We start from the raw sequence: 19,529 nt of genomic DNA, 5'->3' as shown, positions 1-19,529 counted from the left end.
ACATGTTCTGTTTCGCCACCAAAGATTATATAGGTCACATTTTGAAGAGAAATATAATTAAGAAAAAAAAAAACATTCTCCGGTGCATGAGTGGAGTATAAAAATATATATTTAAAGAAAGTGCAACAAGTAGTCTTTATTTTAGGGTTTGTATTGTTTGATTGCATTTTTTTTTTGGAGCTCTGAAACTACGAGTAAAGGTGCTGCAGATGCTAAGGATGAAAGCCTTCAGGAATGCAGAAAGGAATTTAACAGTTCGTCGTCACTTTCTTTGTACCTGAGATGCTTCCTTAAAATTGTGTTATTATAAATAGACACAGAAACAAAAGAGAGGTATGCAGGGTTGCAGTAGTGTACTTTCAAAACTTTTGATAACATAAATCGTGCTCTTAATGTGCACCACTACATGAGCAATCTCATACAAATCACTGCATGAGAACAGTAGCTTTGCCTAATTTGACTTTGTTTTTGAGCTTCCACATGAAGAGCTCTCATATCATGGTGATATTTTGAAGGTGATGGAATAGATACAAAAATGTAAACAAGCACAACAACTGACACATTCACTTCTTCTAAACACGACATTAAAACACTAATATTTACTAAGGTGTTCCAACAAACAATACATTATATGTATTTGATTATCTTTATTATAATAAACCTTCTATTTTATTTATTTCGTTTTTTATTTTATTTGCCTTTCTTAACCACTTAGTTTTAATGTTTTTCATGCGTTGTGAATTGTCTTGTGTCTGAATGGACCTGTAAATAAATTTGCCTTGCCTCATAATAGTGCATGGATAGATTGCCTTTGAAATATCCCATGTATTCACAGAGGTTTTAAATGTGAACGTCAGCTTAATAACTTTGGAAATAAATAGGTCATGTAGCACTTTACCATGCACTGTTATGTGACCACACGATAGAGCCAGAAATAATTAATAGCTCACCTGCGTTCTAAGATTCAAGAGAACGTGAATAAAATGCCCCAACATGGTAAAATCTTGAAATACATTTGTTTCCGTTCTTTATAGATAATTACTAAATTACTTATGAGAAACACTTAATAGTTATCATAAAAAAACCAAATCAGTGCTTTCTTCCTTTGGAGCTTTTATTAAATCAAACAGAGCAGTACACTTGTGAGAATGTGCACACAAACCATTTTAATTTTGTAGGTTTCAAGACACCAATTGGGTATTTTGTTGTATTTTTGTTTTATTTTGTTGTATTTTTGTTTTATTTTGTTGTGATACTTTTTCACCTTTCATGAGGTCCCAGGCGTTATTAGCCGGTTGTACTCAGGAGGGCGCTGCTGCACTAACATCAAGTGAGCATGCGGGGAATAGTAGAAGAAGACGTTGTCAGTTGCAGTAAAACGTCACCGAAGAAGAAGAAGAAGAAGAAGAAGCCGAAGACACGCACACTGTCATGTAATCATAACATGACCAAGGTTATCTTCGAGACAGCGGAGAGAAATGTGAACATTTGACCATTTGACGGGAACAGAGTGTCGTTTCATTTGGGTAAGGAACAAAATGAGTGTCGTGTCTTTGTGAATCAACCAACCGGGTACCGGCATTTACGAGCTAAAACGTTTAGCCTCTTAGCTAACCTCAGTGTTCGCGAAAGTGTCAACAAACTCAATTTTATTTTTCTACCAATGTCGAGAGAAGAAACAAATCCAGGTAATGCGAATCGCAATGTCGCATCTAGCTGCCTCCTGATCAGTTTGTAGTGATTTGTAGTCGTTCTGCCTCTTACTTGGAGTCCTATTGAGGTCCAATGTCACGTGTTCAACTCTTACCTGACATGAATAGTCCAGTTTACCAGATGATTCTAAACCGAGGTTAGTGAGTGACCAACAAAGAGCTCTGTTAAAACCTCCGATCGATCAAACCTCTGTATCTGTTCAATTGAATTAAGAGTAAATGTATTTATCGGGATTGTTGTCCTCTGATCTTGCTTGTTTTAGATTAATCCCTGCTATGAAGGACATTATTCAGGTGTATTGAAGCCGGCAGACATCTAAAACTTACCGGGCAGTAGCTTTCCAGGACCAGGATTGAACGCCCCTGATGTTAATATAAATTGTCGACATGGAAAGTGCAACCTGATTGTTTACTGCTCCGTTTACACATTCTCCAGGTCGCCATGAGCATCCCCAGTTTCTTGTCCACCACTGCCCGAAGCCTCAGCCACAGCTTCAGCCACAGCCTGCTTTCTCCTGCCCCCGGCAGACTGCTGCCACCAAAGTCTGCCTCCAGGTAAGAGTCATCCTGGTTGTGTTATTCCAGTCCACAGTAGACCCAAAGAGAAAAACAAGAGAATAATATGTCATTATTCAGGACAGAGGTCATAACACTTTATGATACTGAAAAAATGCTTCAAGGGTACCAGCTTCTCGTTATAAACCTTTTTAGCAAATCACGTTGAATGACAAGGATCAATTTATGTGTAGATGCTCAAACAGTTTTTAACTTTTACATATTTAGACACGTAACATCATTTATTTCTGTTGCACTTGACTTTTAACAGTCGGTGAAAACGTCATTATTTTCCAACTATCTTTTTTCAATGGACAAGCATATATTTTTTTAGGCTTTTGTTTTAAATCAACATCTATCTCATTTGTTTATGTTGTTTGTATTGGCTCTTAAACATCCCCTGTTTGCCACCAGGTGGCAGAAGGCAACGTGTTAGCGACCCCTCATCCAGCAGGCTTGTTTTTACTATTAGTCCATCTAAATGTACTTCCAAGGTTTGAATTCTTCTACTCTTATGTGCCACTTCAAATTCAAAGTGACCAAAAATTATTTATATTTTTGAGGATTATGCTGGTACTCTGTACATGTAAAATCTGTCCTTTCTTTAAATAATACCTACTAATGTATGATTTGTAATGCGATCAACACACCTGTCAATATTTCAGCTTGTTACCCCGTATGAATATTCCCTCGCTGTTCCATCAGGTCTTTCAAAGCAAGCCAACAAAGATCAACAACATTTCGTCAATAAATTTCCTTTCTTCTAAGATGCTTGACACAGTTGATTTAGCCTCACACTTATGTGATGTAAAACTTTAAACTTTTTAACGGATATCTGGACAAATAAATTTGAGTGTTATTCATTTATATTTTCTGATCGGATCCATGACATTTTATCGTCACCCAATCTTACCTTCAATTCAATTTTTATTTTTTTTTATTTTTTTCAAACCAGCGGTTTGCAGAAAGTCAGCTGTTCAACGTTTAACTCCAAATTACCCACAAAGCAAATGGAACGAGGGGACAAGAAAAAAAGTTTTCTTTCTAAGGAAAGGGCAAACTCCACTTGCTAGTTTAATGCTCTTACATAACAGAGCAGCCGTGCTCTTCACTCACTGGTTAATAATGGACAACTGACCAGAACGTGTTTTCATGTTAGAAGAAATATGTCTTCTAGAAGACAAATGGACCACCTGCAGAGGACGGCAAGCAACTCCAGGCAAAATGTAAGTTTCTACCCCCCTGAAACGGCCTCGCCAACCTGCGCTGCCTGTCCTGAGATGATTAACCTGCTCCTGAACTTTCTGTTGCTTCAACGTGTGTCTATGTCTGACACAGGCTCTGTATCCGGCTCGAGTCTGTGGGATTATAGACGAGTCGGAGACGGTAAAACGATTGAGGATAGCCGTCCATCCTGATTTCACCTTCAAAGCGGGACAATGGTGAGTAGAAGATTTTCAAACCGCTTCCTTATCAGAATTAAGACAAATGACCCTCGTCTTCACTGCTTTGGAACTGTGGTGGTCTTTACCTTGTAAATTGAACTTCTATAATATAGAAATATACAAAGTTCTTTTCAGGATGGACACTTTCTAAGTGTTTTTAATGCTGCAGGAGGAATATATTTCCACTTACAAATTGACCTTCTGGCTACGTTGGCTGTTTTTGGGGGGATTTTGTGACTGCAGTGAGAGGCTGAAGTTATACGCTGGTGAAGCTTGTTCTTATTTGGATGGTTGTACTGTATTTTATAGTTTTTGAATTGTCTCTCAGGACCAGAAAAGGCCATTATGTTTGCACTTCTGAGCTACGATAACAATATGTAGCACTAAGTCACTGCATTTCTCTTTTAAACGGGAAAGGAGTTAAATCTGCCACTTTTAGCGACTCTGCTTGCAGTGTCCAAAGTGGCCACCTGGTGGCAGGAGAGTGTCAGATTTGTCTGTGTGAGCGTTTGATTCCGTTCAAAACTTTTACAGATGGCCAGACTTGCAGATCTTTTTTGTGCCATTTTCAAGCAAAAACCTGAAGGAAAGCTCAGATCCAGAAGCAGCAAAGTTAATTTCTTGCTGCTCAATGTTCTTGGATTGACTCATGTGCTGGCATCGTTGACTTGAAACACAGATTGCTTTTTTTTCTTCTTCTTATTTTTAAAATTTTTTTGACTGATGCCTGACATCAAGGAGTGTTCTATCTTCTTGTGACTCCTTTTGGATCCTAATATCCAGTCAAGCAGTTCTTGGATGAACGCAGACCTCTTTTTGTTCTCTCTGGAGCACTGCCAGTGTTAAATGGTGTGGCACGTGCACGAGTCCATACTGTTGGTGGGCGGTGGTGAGAAATAAACCTGGCAGCCAGTTACCCTGCAGTGCCTGATAATGAATGTAAATAGATGGAAATCCTTGAGTTTTTCGGGGGAAAAGCGGCGTTAGTTGTAAGTCTCCAGGTGGGAGTGGAGGAAGAGGAGTAGGAGGTGGTTGGAACATATGTGTGCATTTTCACAGCGAATTCATATTTATGATGCCTCTGAGGGGTTGTGGAGTCAGAGTCTCTGTCTGGTGGAACAGTGGGTCTTTGTGTCGGTGGAACATTAGCCCGGCTGTCTCGCATTGTTGTTTTTCCTCTGCGGCTACTCCGCCGAGCTCTCTGATTGGCAGACGGGATTGCGGTAGAGTCGTCGGGCCGGGATGCTACACTGTGAATAAACTGAGCTTAAAGCAGAGCGGCGCTCCATCTGGTTTCATTCTCTCTGGCTTCTGGAACAGGCTCCCTCCTTGATGTGGTCAAAGGTCGAACACCTGCATTCACACACTGACCCCCAGTCCTCGGTGGTTTTATGTTGAAGTTACTATTGTTAAAAAGTGTGAACTGTCAGTCACTGTGGTCAAAGGTGATGAAGCGCACTCATCCATTGTTCACATCTTCTTAGATTAGTAAAGAATGAAATAATGCGTCAGTAGTAATCAACCTCATCTAGTTCTTCCCCTCCTTTCAACAACATTTTATCCAAATATTTATATTATCTGTATGGATCTGCCACTCTTTCAGTGTTTCATCGAAGATTTGAACCACCACAAACAATAACGGGCCACAGAACGTTTCATATCACAATCACCTGATTAATCATTTAGAGGCTCAGTATATTAATATCATCTTTATAAACTACTTGGTTTTGCTTCTTTTCTGTAATTATTGGAGTTTTGATTTTGTATACATTTCCAACTACTTAAACACAATAAGAGATGCCGGAATAGTTGTGGACTTCTTTTTATGCTTCTGTATATTTTTGTAAGCAAAAACAAAGAATATGTGTCGCTTCAGCAGAGTTTATGATCAATAAAACTCAACACATTAGTGGCTAAAGTTACCGGCTCTAATAAAAGGAAAAAGGATCTGGATCTCTGTCAGTGAACGATTCCTCTCCAGCTCTTCCTCCATGTGACAGTCGTGCTTTCTCTTCTTTTCATGCAGGGTGGACTTCTTCATCCCCGGTGTGGAGAAGGTGGGAGGTTTCTCCTTGTGCTCCAGTCCACGTTTGCTTCAGCAAGAGGGGGTGATTGAACTCGCTATTAAATACGCCAAACACCCGCCGGCCCACTGGGTCCACACCACGGTGAGTGAGAAGGTCCCCCTCTTGGCAACGTACACATATTACAGATGGTCTTATTGGCCAATTTCGAATGCAATGTGGTTTATTGATCTGAGGGAACGTTTCGGCTGATTAACGAACTGATTTAATATAGTTTTGATTGTCTAAATGGTCGATAAAGTGCAGTAGGTCTAATTTTGCCACGTGTATCATTACTACGCAACAAAGAGTGTTTTTATCAGTGCATCTGCCAGAGAAACATTGGAGTGGATATGAATTCTACTTTCACGGCAGATGTGTTATTTTTACTTCATAGCCATATTTAGCACATTTCACCTCTTTATTTCAAAAAGGTCAACAAACCTAAATATGTTAATTTTTTATAGAAATTTATAGTTAAAAAAAAAAACCCTCAATGGAATAAATTTCTCACCCGATTTCTGTGTAGTATTTGTAAATACTCCTACATAATACTCACTGATTGCACGTGTCATTAGTTATGTGCAATATCACCATTAAGCTTTTTTTATTATTATTATTATTTTCAGGCTGAAGGCATCATTATGGTGCAGAAACTATTAGTGCACTAAATACTTTGTCAAAGCAATGGATTAAATCATCATACAAAGTTCTAAAACTTGCAATTATTAGTTTAGAAGCAACAAGAAAAATGGTGGAATGGACCAGTGATCATCTGTTTTGGACTTTATTGTCATATGAACATGTGTTGAAGGCTGAAGCAGAATAAAATATAGTAATGAGAGAGTAGAAGACGTATTGAAAGTGTGGTCAGAGCTCAGTTGAGTCGCGTCTGAAGAAGACCACCCGCCTTCAGTGGTCTAACAGCCACAGAATAAAAGCTGCTCCTGAGTCTGGTGCTTCTGCTCCCGATGCTCCAATCAACAGTTGTCAGATTTGTTAAAAAAAGAAAAGAAGAAGATTAATATGTGCGTCAGTAACAGTAAAGTTACTTGATGCCTATAAACATCCATCTGTCATCCACACAGCTGTGAAACAGTTTAGCTGAGGAGTCGCTGCCGTGTGTGTGTGTGTGTGTGTGGGTGAGGTGATGAGAAGAGTGACGCAAAAAGACAACAAGTGGAGCAAAACGATGAGTGTTAAGACGTGGCTGAGGTGGTGAAGAGATTGGAAATGAACATTGCGACATAATCACATTAAGTGTGTGTGTGTGTGTGTGTGTGTGTGTGTGTGTGTGTGTGTGTGTGTGTGTGTGTGTGTGTGTGTGTGTGTGTGTGTGTGTGTGTGTGTGTGTGTGTGTGTGTGTGTGTGTGTGTGTGTGTGAACACACATGTAAAAAGTTGGACTGCATTCCAGTGAATCACCAATTTAACCACTTAAATCTTCACTTTTTCTACCATTGCACCACTGATAACCGAAGCCTTGCGGCTGTTTATAAGCTCATCAAGATGATGTTTAACCCAAGATCCACACGTTCCCTCTCAAGGGCAAACGGGTTCTATTTTGAGGAGTCAAGGTCGAGGTCAGAATACCATGAAGACGTTTCCCCCGGTGGTGAGCACACACGTTGCTTTGCAGCCGTCTCCTCGTGCGTTTCGGTGTGTACTTGAACGTGTACACACAGTGTGAAGCGGCTTCATGAATACAGAGTCCATGTGGCTCCCATGACGAGGTGTTTTGGTGGTACGAGGCCGTCGGCGTTCACACTGCTGCTGCGGTCTGAGGCTCCAGACCAAATTGAGACAGAGAAAAGTTAGCACTCCCGTCGAAGTAATAAGGTTTGCATTAATCTCGACTTCAAATGTGGTTAATCGATCTTGTTAGTTCAGATGAGTTTGAATTTGAAACCACCCTGCCTAATGAAGCCAGTGGAGAATCTGCAGGTTATACTGTGATATAACATCCATCTTCTCTCCGCAGCAACCTGCTTTTAAAGTGCGCTCTCTCCTTTGTTACTACTTGTATAACTGTGAACAATGTGTTCTTCACACTCGCCTCTCTCTTTCTGTAGCCCGCGAGTTTATTTGCAGAATGTGTGTGTTTGATGATGAGCCTTAATAAACAGCTTTGAGCTCCTGCTCCCTGTGTAAATAAGTAAAAGAAAGCCGTGTGCGCAGCTTCCCAGTGTTCTGAGACTCGCGGCTCTCAGCTCTGGGATCATTTGATGATCCCTTTGTTTGATATTGAGCCGCAGGAGTAGTGTTGGGACCATCACAGCAGATTAGGAGTGCATGCATTATTATGTAGAAGTGTGCTCGTGTGTGCAAAAGCAGATGAAGGCGTATTTACCGCTCCTTCTGATTTCAAAAGACCTTTGCAACTAGTGCAAGTGCTTCCACCAGAGCCATTGGTTGGCTGGCGCAAAAACAGCAATTACCACTTCCTGGGGGGAGTTTCACATTCACTGTGTCGCTAATGTAGGTTTAATATTTCATGTCGCAGAAAATTTATATTTCAGCTGCTTATCAGAAGGAAGTATTTGAAGTTTCTCGGCTTCACAGTCGACTGATCTTTTATTTTTTGATTTCCCCCCTCTCAGTGCACAGTGGGCTCCAGTGTGGCCATGCGTGTCGGTGGAGACTTCTTCTTTGATCCGTCGCCGTCTGACCCCTCCGTGGATCTGCTGCTGGTTGCTGGTGGCGTCGGGATCAACCCCCTGTACTCCGTCCTGCTGCACACGGCAGATCTGCTGCATCTCAACCGAGCCTCGGGCAGCCGCGACTACAGCATAGGCTCCGCCCACCTCTGCTACAGCGCCAAGAACACTCAGGAGCTGCTCTTTCAGGTGCGTGTCTGCGAGACGTTGTCTGCTGGGGGTCCACTTTAAGGGGAGGACAGCATTACAGATGTAGTACATCCCACCTTCCGTGTTCCCAGAGCTCCATCATTGAGGCGTGTCGGGAGTTCCCTGACAAGTTCTCCTGTGACTTCCACGTCACGCAACAGAGCGCAGATGTTGACCCACACCTCCAGCCATTCATCAACCGTAAATAATACCTCCACTCCTTCCTCTGCTGAGCTGAGTGTGACTGAGTGGCTGTCACATCCGGACGCCGCTCTGTCTTTGTTGATTTATCTGTGTCATCATGTAGAGCAGCTTTATCAAAGCTCCACGAAGGAGGGGCATGAGATTCTGCAGCACTGTCTCATTTAACTTTCTCGCTCTCCAGGTGGGAGGATTACCGATGAGGAGCTGCGGACTCGCGTTGACCCTCAAAGGACTTTGTGTTACCTGTGTGGGCCCCCGCCCATGATCGAGGCCATTTCAAAAGCCCTCATGGACTTCGGCCTCCCGAAAGACAAAATCCTGTTTGAGAAGTGGTGGTAGGACCCCCTCCCCCTCCCACCTGCCAGTCCAACCAATCCTAATGAGTTGCCCTCCTGCCCTGTATTCCTTTCGCTAGTCATCAGGGGGGGAGACGATGGTGAAGCGGAGCAAATGGAAAGCAACATAAATTTCACCGTGATCCAGATGTTAATGAGCAGATGAGGAAATGTTTGCGGCGGTCCCTGCTGCTGCAGCACCGAGCCGCTACAGACCGCCGGGACCGCCCACTCTTCGGCTCACGGCTGACTCACAAAGACAATAGAGATGAATTTAAACTTCCTGTGATTTAAACTCTGCAGCTTGACGTGGATAATGAATATTTTGTTCTGTAAATGTTACATAGCTTCAGCTCCAGTTTCATTTGTGACAAGTACTTGACTTGCCTGAGGTAAACAGGTACTTTTGTTTTTTAGGAGTTATCGCCTTAATGTTTGCACTCATCTATGCAAAAGCAATAGATTGGCTTCTTTGAGAAGATTGATTTGCTCTTATTTAACTTCAGAAGAAGCAACGAGGCTCCCACAATGTGAAGCTATTGCTTTAAAGCCTCAGGAGGATCGAGGATGTATTATTTAACACTGTACATGAGTGCTTAGTGACCTTTCTTTTATCACAATACCTCAGCTGATTCTTTTTTTAAAAAGCGTTAGTGTGTGTGTGTGTGTACACACACTTACCGATACTTTTGAAACTGTTTGTCGGATGAGCTCGACTTGAGTTGCATCGGCTGCTTTTCACATTTCACACCCCTGAGTGTATTTTTAACAGTCGGAACTTGACAATCTCCCACATTCTGGCAAACATTTCACCTCTTTTCACTCATCCATCTCGTATACAGTCTCTCCTTCCGTTACGCACACACCCACAAAACTGTTTCTCTTCCCGGGGTGGAGTAAGTATCCCATGGTGCCCTGTAATGGAGCCTCCAGGTGGTCTCTGATTGGCTCGGATCGCTGAACATCCCTCGGAGACGGTTGCAAGCGTCTTGTTGCCGTCTCTCTGCGGGGGGTTTGTGCTGTTGAGACTCATTTTTGAGTCGTTTCTGCATTTCTTCCTCATGCGAGGAAAAGTGTTTATGATGATGATGATGTGAGATTCGAAGGAAATAAAGGAAATCGAGTCAATCTGGTTTCAAAACACTTTTTTTATTGACCGTGCCTCTATATTAAGGCCTACATGTTACACTACTACACAACACAGGTGGTGGAAGTAAGAAGTAATACAGAACTGATTTCAACACATTCCATAAGGTCAGAATAAAGATCAGCCAGGTTTTTGCCTCGAAATTTACTACAACTGCTCTGAAGCAGTGCAGCTAAAGATATTAATGCTTCAGTGCAGTTTACAGATAATAAAGAATTCAAACAGCAGATATGTTTGTTAAATCCAAACAAATTGATCATTTTAAATTTGATTAAAATCTACCAACGATGCATGTACTGTGCAAAACATTCAGAAAAATTAAAAAATAAACTCCCTCTGGTGGACAAACTGAAATCAAGACACTTTTTGAAAACTTTGACATCACTAACACTCTTTCTCCCTCCTCTGAGCCAGTACTTAAGAATACAGCAGGTAGTCTATTACATATTCAGTTTGAGGCTTCTGTGCCTCGATTTTATCTTAAATTAAATTCTTTGCTTATAAAAATACAGTGAGCCACAAGAAATCAAAACTCGATCCGATAACAAGGAAGTAATACTTAAGGCTTGGAGACTAGCTCTGAAGTGCCCCATATTACTGTTCAGTCTCATATTTGATTGACTGTTGCCGGAGCAGAGCACTGCACAACAATTTCACCCCAATTTACAGGAGCTACGACCTCAAAGACTTGGCGTGAACGTCCTGAACAGAGCGGACGGCCACAGAACGCAGTGTAAATACAGTGTACGTATGAAATACTTTTCCTTTTGACAAGCGAGTCAGGTTGCTCTCCTTTCGAAGTGTCAACAGACTCCGGAAAACAGTTGCTGTTTGATCCGCTCCTCCATCCTCACCTCCTCCTTGACCCCTCCGTCATCTCCCTGACAAAAGTCTGTCCATCTCACCGACTTCTCCAACCTCGACAGTGGGACTATGTCAATGTCCGTTTCCTCCTCCTGATCCTCGACTGAAGCTCTGTTCTCCAACGGGAGCAGGAAGCCCCTCTGATGTCGGCCATCCTCGCCCCTCTCGCCTCCACCTTTCCGAAGGCTCACGCTTCCTCTGTCCCTCTCCTCTTCCTCCTCGTCCTCTGTTGTGTTTCCTCGCAGCCTGTCCATCTCTGTCTCTATCAAAGGGGACATGTTCTCTCTCTCCTCCAGCGATTCTCCGCTCGAGTTCTTCTTTGTCTTGCTGCGACCCCTGAGGTTCAGCATCTGAAATCCAACAGATGTGTCAGAGACAGTTTTGTGCTGTGTGTCATGTCTTTTTCCTTCTATCTCTCCAGACACCTGACAAACTACAACAAAGCCCCTTTCATTTATACCTTTATCCCGTACAGTTTGAGGCCAACTGCTTCCCTATTATTAGACTTTTCACAGAGCGGGTTTATATTCACTGTACATCCCATATTTAGTAACACAGCGTTTTAATGGCACCTCCTGTGACATAAAGTCACGTCCCCTAAAGGCACAACAGATGCAAGTGACAGATTTGTTGCCGAGACGGAAGGAAAAAAGGAGACAAACCTTAAAGTCTTTTCTCTTGCGCTGCAAAATGGGTCTCTGAAGGAAAAGGATTTGCTTGGTCGACAAACTTCCATCACTGTACAAAGAGAGAGAGAGAAACGGGGAGCCGTTTTAATACAGTTACCTGCTCATTTAGAATATGAGCAGCTTGTACACTGCTGCACGCACTGAGCTGTAGTCTATGACAGGTTACGAGATAACACAAGTTAAGCTATGGTGTTTCTGGGCACGTCTCACGACAGATTTATCAAAAGCGGTTTCATGTTGAAAGGAGCATATGAGTGTGTGTGCGTGTGTTGTTGTTTTTTTTGTCTGTGCTCAAACCATCTGTCCTTCTCTGGGCGACACTGTCGGTCCTAATCACAAAAAACAACGAAACATCTTAGACACACGACTCTAAAGTGAACAAAGCAGCAATTAGCCCCTGCTGAGATGGATGATTTTTTATTTTATCTAAAGTGATCAAATGTAAAGGAAAGGCTTGTTGGCTATTCTAGTTTTGTTTAATCAAGACCCCATGAAATGAAAAATTGGTTTCCATGGGATGATTGAGTATGTTTACATGAGCATTCCTTCCTTTCTTTTTCTGTAAAATCTCTGTTGACGGCTTTTTCTTATTTTATCGATCGTACATTGAATCTATGATGACCTTTTCTCTTCTCTGCTGGTTTGGTAACCTCGGCATCAGGTCAGAAAAATGCACGAAGCAGTGTCAAAAGGACTATTGGATTGTAGGAGTTCAACATTGCACCCTAACAGACCTGTACTTTAAGTTTGAAGTGTTTTTTTAAATTGAAATGCAGTACTATGTAAAACCTAAACAATATTACAGCACATGTCTTTGAGTCGGCTTTGTCTCAGGAAAGTACAGTTTTTCCCCCAGTACTGTTAGTACATGGACACAATCATATATGAGATGGTGTCACAGGTGTGTAAGAAGCGGGGCTGGTACCTGTTTGTCTTGACGATCGGTGTGGGTAACACACACATCAGTCTCCATCCATACGGCGCTAAAGACTGCAGCAGAGGGATGTAGTCTGCTTTCACCACGACACCCTGAACAGAGGGAAGAGACGGCACATCACCAAAAAAAATAAAAACCTGTCGACTCTTGCGTATGTGTATTGTAGAAATTGAGGCTCAGCCCCAAGAGAACAGGCGCAACTACTTTTCATTCATCTCCACTCATTTATTATCTGTCAGGAAGCGGCACACGCTTTCAGTCAGAAGGATTTCTCGAAGCACACGTCTCAGAGTATTAATAACTCAAAAGACTCACATCAACAACAGTCCACTGCTCAACCACAATGGCATCATAGGAGGCGTTTGTGGTCTCCTCTGCAGAGCTCTGGAGGATGAACACGCTATCCACAGCTGAGATCCCATTGTCTGGAAGAAGAACGGGACAAATTAGAGGCAAAGTCAGGAGACAAACACCGGATTCAAACAGGACTTCCAAACTAATCTCCATCCTCCAATCTCTCACTCTTGCTCCCTCGCTTACTTTTGGCTAAAGCCTACTTATTCCATGGGCGGCTGAACAGTGACTTCTGGTGTAAGCCATGGACTTTTCGGCACGTAACACCATGCATGTCATCCATTAGCCAGCAGTGGAGCAGGGCTCGACAGCATGAGCAGCTTTCTCATCCCGTCAAAAAGCCTGGCAGAACTAAAGTAGTGAAAATCGTCAGCTTAAAGCCAGAGGTTAGAAATACTTTAAGCTCTACTTTGTCTCCCTTTAAAGTGATAGATTTCACAACAGATGAAATAACTGTATGACATGACAAAGAAGAACTCCACTCTGCTGGTGTTGGATCTACATGATGGATCCAACACCAGCAGAGGTGGAATGAGTACTACGATCAAAAGGTTTGAATAATTCAAACTGATTTGTGATGCAAACGTGATAATTATATAATTATTTGAGAATGAGAAAAAAAAAAAGACGAGATAAAAAAAAAAGGTTAGAAATGATATTAGTTGCATCACAATATTCCATATTGAGCCATTTATCTCTCATGAAATACATCAGGATAGGAGGATGAGCCTCCTGCTCAGAGCTTTGGTTTATTTTTTAATTTAGATAAGTCTTTATAAAGTTTGTAACTGTTGTACCTACTACATTAGTTTTGTGGTTTTGCCCTAAAGCTTACTCTATAGTTTTTGTTGCTTCTATCAGACTTAAAGTAAAATCAGCTGTAAAAGAAAATGTGTTTTGACAGAAGAATGGTTTAACACACATTTTTATATATTCCCCCAGGAGAGCCCGCTGCACACTGAACTCCATTAAAGAGACATGTGTTTTGATGTATTTATCCCTTTTTTTGACAGCAGCAGGACAGCCAATGGCCGCAGGGTGGGTACCATTACCGTCTCCGAGGTGGAAGAAGCCATCGATCAGCTGTGCGCCGTTGGTGAAATGCTGAGTCATGTGGTCGAGCCAGTTGGCATCGAGTTCGGTGATGAGCTCGGCCTCCTTCTGCACTCGCAGCGGCACCCTGAGCGAGTAGAACCTCAGCGAGTCGTTCAGCTCCTCCGTGTGATTGTACAGTGCGAACAGCTGCATCCCTGCAGACACAGAAGGGGGACAATTAGAAAGTGCAGGGAGCGCCGCGCCGATGAGGTGTCAAACTATAAATAAACAAGAGACTGCTTACTTACTAGCCTGTTGTGGTGAAGTTGCACCCTTATCCCTATCTGAAGGCTTCAGTCTGATGTGGTTGTTGTTGTGCGTCGTGACTGAGTCTCGCCCGTCGCCACGAGCGCAGTTGGAGCTCCTGTAATGGTTACGATCCAGTTCTGGAGAGCTGAGCCAGCCGTCCGAGCCCGAGCCACGTCTTTCCCTCTGATTGGGAAGACTGAAATGCTTCTCGGTGGAGCCTGTGAAGTTTTGTTCGGCTCGTGTTCCGGCGCACTCCTGGTGCCTCATTGTCCCTGCAGATTCAAGTGCGCCCTGACCAACCTGAGCTTCTGCTGGCTGCTCCACTCTGTCGCCACCTGCTTTGCCTCGACTATGAAATGTGTTCATTGATTCACTACCAGCAGTTTGTGAGATTAAGATCTGTTCATTATATTCTTCTGCAGTGTGTGCTGAAGTCGGTTTCTTAGGGCCGAAGTCTGGTTCTCGTGACACGAAAGTGTTACACGTGTTACATGTAACGTCACTGCGATCCGACTCTCGGGGTGCAGAGCAGTAATGGTCAGGTTCCACCTCATGTTGCTGTGGTTCCTGAGGATCTGTTGGGCTTGTGTTTGCACTCAGAGGGTGTCGATGTATAGGAGAGGGGCTCGAATGCAAGGACGACAGCTCCTCGGGGTCCCAGTTCCCCAAGTAGCAGGGCCCTCCGCCCGGCTGCTGGAGAAAACCCACAAACATCACCCCTTGCTCCGCCACATCCTGGACCTGCAGGGGGTGGAAGAAAAAAAAAATATGAAAAAACGCGCATGCGCACATACACGCAAACACACAATGTTATCAGCCATCCACACCCATGAACTCTATTAGAATAACTCTGAGTGACACATAAATATAAAGCGGCACCACAAATAAAATTTGCACAGTCTCTTCGACTATAGTCAGACAAACAAAGCCTCATTTACACACAAACAAAGGCTGACATACGCAGGGTGGATATTCGGCACAATAACAACCTACCTAATCATCTGCAAAGATCAAATATTCAAATGACAAAAGGACCTCATTATCTCAACGCATCCGTGTGTGTATACGTGTGTGACAGTGTGTGCGTGCGCCGCTCCCTCCCATGGAGCTCTGGTGGTTAATTGTCAGTTGATATTTGGGCTGACAGTTTCAGACAGGCTCGACGGGAGAGAAATCAGATTGCAAACTACCACCCAACAATAATGAGACACATCTTCCCCTATTACCCACTACTTTTGACACTTCACTCATCTGATAGTATTGTGTTTTTGTAAAAAAAACCAAAAAAAAACACTCACTATATTACCAACACACTCAGCCCAGTTTGCACACACTCACACTGTTTTATCTGATGAGTACGTCTGCAGACAGATTAAATGTGGGCAGACTGGTGAGTACTGGAAAACAGAAGTATAGAATTTCAAAACTGGAAAAACACGCACGCACACGCCACCCTGTCACTCCGCCGGCTCGATGCAGCTCCTGGTTCTTATCTCAAACTCTCCCTGGCAGCTTGTGATGTGATTGGTTATTCATGTCACGCTGCCGGAGCCTATCACATTATATTCAGTGATGTGCATTTCCATCCAATCAGGTTTTCCTTTGTGCTTTCCGGGTGTTCAGATGCAAATCTATTCAATAGAGCACATTTTCATTTCCCAGTGTAGGACTGTTGGCGGATTCATGAGCAGAGGAACTAAAAGTGAGTTTTACAGCTGACAAATGGCAGGCATGATGCTGCAGTTAGCACAATATCTTGGGGTTGACTTCTGCTATGGTTTCCTCTAACTACTGCAAAGTTACAGTCATAATACCTCTGCTTTAGTCTCCACATGACAAGATAGCAAGCAATGTGAGTGGAAAACTGGTGGGAATAGTTCTCTTCCACCACATTTTGGTTCTAATTGACTACAACTGAGCTTTTTTTTTTTCACTTGGCTCCTGTCACCATGAATTCATGAAATCAATCAGGTAAGAAAAGAAGTAAAATGGAAAAACTCGGTGTGTTACCATACAGCAGACAATTATAAGCAGCACTGTGATGTTTTCTTCACTGTGATGGAAGAACCAAGAAAACATGAATCCCGCTCAGAGACATAGAATGCAACAGGTGTAAAGTCACTAAATGAGACATTCTACATACTGTTAACCATTTTAATAGGACTGAAATGCCATTTGAGGACAGAAATATGCCTTTTGTAATGGTGAAGGGGTGAATAACGTTTTGAAATAAGAAACATGGTGTCCATCAGATTGGTTAATCGTGTTTTCACAAGAAGGCCATTCGTGTAAATAAGTATCACAAAGCCCTCAATTCAAATAATAACTAATAATAATTACCTCTAAAAATTAGCCCAGCATTAAAAGTGATTACTGCCCATAAACCGCCGTTTATTGAATACCGGCAGGTTGTTTGAAAAGCGCAACAAAGATGATTATTTTTATCCTGACCCCCAAAGTAAGAACTATTTTAAGATGAGTACATGAAAAATGAATTTGATGATAAGAAGTAGTCCAAATCAACTTTTTGATATCATTACAGACCCCCTTCAACTCACCCTCTTGACATAACTCTGGATCACTTCTGGATCGGCGGCCTGTTGGCCCGCCACGCAGACGTCCGTCTCCAGACGACTCCTTGCCCATTTCAACTGGCTTTTCTCTGAACTGTAAGATAAGAAGTTGAAGATCTCACTCCAATATAATGAACTGCTCAAGTGAATCCTTCTGTTAGGAAAAAAATTACTTGGATTTGAAAAGACATTCGTTTGATTGAGTTTTGTTCAATATGTTGGTGAAGTTGCCTTAATCGCTATAAAGGAAGGAATTATTTCATCCCCACCGGCAAATAATGTAGAAGGGATGTATAGAAAAGAAGTGGGGTACACCCCCTCCTGGCAAATCGCACCCTGATTATAACCAAAGCAGTGACATTACACAGGGACTTGACAGCCTAAAGCAGCCTTGACTGGATAGATTCTGGCAGCCATGCTCATGTTCAGAGGCATTCATTGACCCAGAATGATGACAGCAGAAATGTAATGTCAATTCTGACACAGAGTGAATTTTCCATTTAGGGAGCGCACAGATTCACCACAGCCACAAAAGACTTATTAGACAGAAAAAGAGAATGAATTTCCTCCTGCTCCCTGTGCAAGGCACCATTATAAAAGGAGTATTCAGATACGCCTCTTCAGATTTGGATTGAGGTCAGTGGGAAGGCCGTGGTAATATCTTGTGCTCTGAGGCGTGAGTGACATTCACGGCTAGAATTGAAACAGTAGATCTGTGATTTTTTTTTTTTTTCCCTTTTCATTTTTAGGGTTTTTGATGAAAGAGGATGGCACTGATGTAGAGATAAAAGGCAGAGCAAAAGGGGTGGGGGGGTTACGGGGACAAAAGGAAAGAAGGGGGGGGGAGGACGGTCATCACTGAAGAAAAGAGATGAAAGGATGGAGAGATGCTTTCTCTCTCTCGGTGTGCCGTTCCCCTCTGGCGAGCACTGATGATGCAATCAGCCGTCTCCACGGTGACAGGTGCCAGGAAGCAGCAGGACCACTTGGCAGGAGGGGCATCAAAGGAGCGCGCTGGCACCTGCCTGTGCACTAAAGTGTGTGTGTGTGTGTGTATGTGTGTGTGTGTGTGTGTGTGTGTGTGTGTGTGTGTGTGTGTGTGTGTGTGTGTGACACAATACACTTTTCATTGAGTTCACGTTAGAAGTGCGGTGGAAAACTGTGGGCTAAGCATATCAATTCGTTTAATTGCCAAGCGAGGAAGTGACAGAAAATGAAAGGTTACATATAAAACCATGGCCGCCTGAATGAAAAGGCACAGGATCAATCCACAGGGGGGCCCTTGTTGATATGAGACATTTCCTTTATTCAAATTATGATAGGTTCTTGTAAGACGTCAGGTATGCTGCATAGACTGCGGGCTCATTTGATGTGCGAGGCTCACGTGTTTTTTAAGTGTCAGAAATCTATTATGTTTTTTCAGTAAATGGCATGTAAAGCTTATACACACTTTGTCTCTGAAAAAAAATTATTACTGGGAAGCAATACATATCTAGAGATTCTGTAAGAGAGAGAAAGGCATCCCATCTGCTCATAGCGCTGCAAGACAGGCCAGTCATTGAACTTTATCCTTCATATCACCAAATCTTTGCATGAAATGTCACAGCAGTTCCTTCAAAGTGGTAGTCTGATGAACAGGCACGCACTGTCATGCTTGACACAACGACACTAAATTGAGTAAAATTGGTATAAAAGTTGGACCAATCCAGAGATTTGAAAGGGGAACAGAATGGGTAAGAAAAGTTGCGCCAAAGAAAGTAAGGAAAATGAGCGCGGCTACCGATGTTTATCTATTATGTATGCTATTAATGGTAAGATACGTTTTAGGAGTTTGATTGTTAATCCTTTTCTTTTTAAACAGGGTGTTTATATGTCTCCGTCCCTCCATTGTTCTCTTTAGCATCTTGTTCCTCAGGACAATAAGTAAGCTCTTCTTCAGAATCCAAGCAGCTTAAGTTGGCGAAACTAAACAGAAACATCATTTTGAACCTCGTCTAATCTTCACTACCAAAAGAGTTCAGTTTAGTCTGGATAGTAGTGTAGTGGCGATCACTTTCACATCATGGTGAGTATGTTTGCAGTTCAAGTGCATGTTGGGCCTTTCTATGTGGAGTTTGCATGTTCTTCCTGTTTGCATGTATTTTCTCTGGGTAAGTTGATGTGTTTGAGGCTAATTAAAAGAGATAATATAATCCTCAGCAAATTGCCTACATAAAATAAAATGAAATGAAATAATGGGTGAATCCAAAGTTCCTGTAGATGCGAATGTGAGACTGACTCTGAATTTGTCCTGTGGGACTGATGACCTGTACAGGTTTATACCTGTCTTCACCCATAGTTTGTTGGCATTGGCTTCAGGAACTGGATAATGTGGTCTAAGATGGATTGATGGAAAATAGCAAAATTTTGGTAGTGAAACACAGAGAAATATCTTTTGAGTGAAATCAAGACCATATAGTAAT

General features: G+C 42.5%; 2 protein-coding genes across 7 annotated transcripts in view; one reads left to right on the top strand and one right to left on the bottom strand.

The window, feature by feature from the left end:
* Positions 1–1,345: 1,345 nt before the first annotated feature.
* oxnad1 (oxidoreductase NAD-binding domain containing 1) lies at positions 1,346–10,617 on the top strand. Of its 6 annotated transcripts, none has more exons than XM_080484238.1 (8): positions 1,346–1,526; positions 2,149–2,267; positions 3,427–3,493; positions 3,606–3,709; positions 5,739–5,880; positions 8,375–8,620; positions 8,713–8,821; positions 9,006–10,617. In XM_080484238.1, exons 2-8 carry the CDS (start codon positions 2,155–2,157, stop codon positions 9,161–9,163), a joined length of 939 nt encoding a protein of 312 aa, XP_080340364.1. In that variant the 5' UTR covers positions 1,346–1,526; positions 2,149–2,154; the 3' UTR covers positions 9,164–10,617. The 6 variants fall into 6 exon arrangements, with proteins under 6 accessions (XP_080340364.1, XP_080340368.1, XP_080340365.1 ...); XM_080484242.1 differs by having other exon boundaries at positions 1,378–1,526; positions 8,713–8,853; positions 9,006–10,285; XM_080484239.1 differs by having other exon boundaries at positions 1,384–1,526; positions 3,445–3,493.
* The window catches only part of rftn1a (raftlin, lipid raft linker 1a), a 24,206-nt gene continuing 14,965 nt past the window's right edge, over positions 10,289–19,529 (bottom strand). The window contains exons 4-10 of the mRNA XM_080484237.1: positions 17,053–17,161; positions 14,494–15,235; positions 14,203–14,400; positions 13,112–13,221; positions 12,785–12,888; positions 11,833–11,908; positions 10,289–11,520 (exon numbers count right to left, since the gene is read on the bottom strand). Coding sequence (XP_080340363.1) covers positions 11,110–11,520; positions 11,833–11,908; positions 12,785–12,888; positions 13,112–13,221; positions 14,203–14,400; positions 14,494–15,235; positions 17,053–17,161 — 1,750 coding nt within the window. The 3' untranslated portion in view covers positions 10,289–11,109. The remainder of the gene's footprint in view (positions 11,521–11,832; positions 11,909–12,784; positions 12,889–13,111; positions 13,222–14,202; positions 14,401–14,493; positions 15,236–17,052; positions 17,162–19,529) is intronic.

Source organism: Lipophrys pholis (genome assembly GCF_963383615.2).
Source record: "Lipophrys pholis genome assembly, chromosome: 17".
NCBI classification, from domain to species: domain Eukaryota; kingdom Metazoa; phylum Chordata; class Actinopteri; order Blenniiformes; family Blenniidae; genus Lipophrys; species Lipophrys pholis.
The sequence above is the reverse complement of the archived record's forward strand: the minus strand, read 5'-3'. Positions and strand labels throughout refer to the sequence as shown.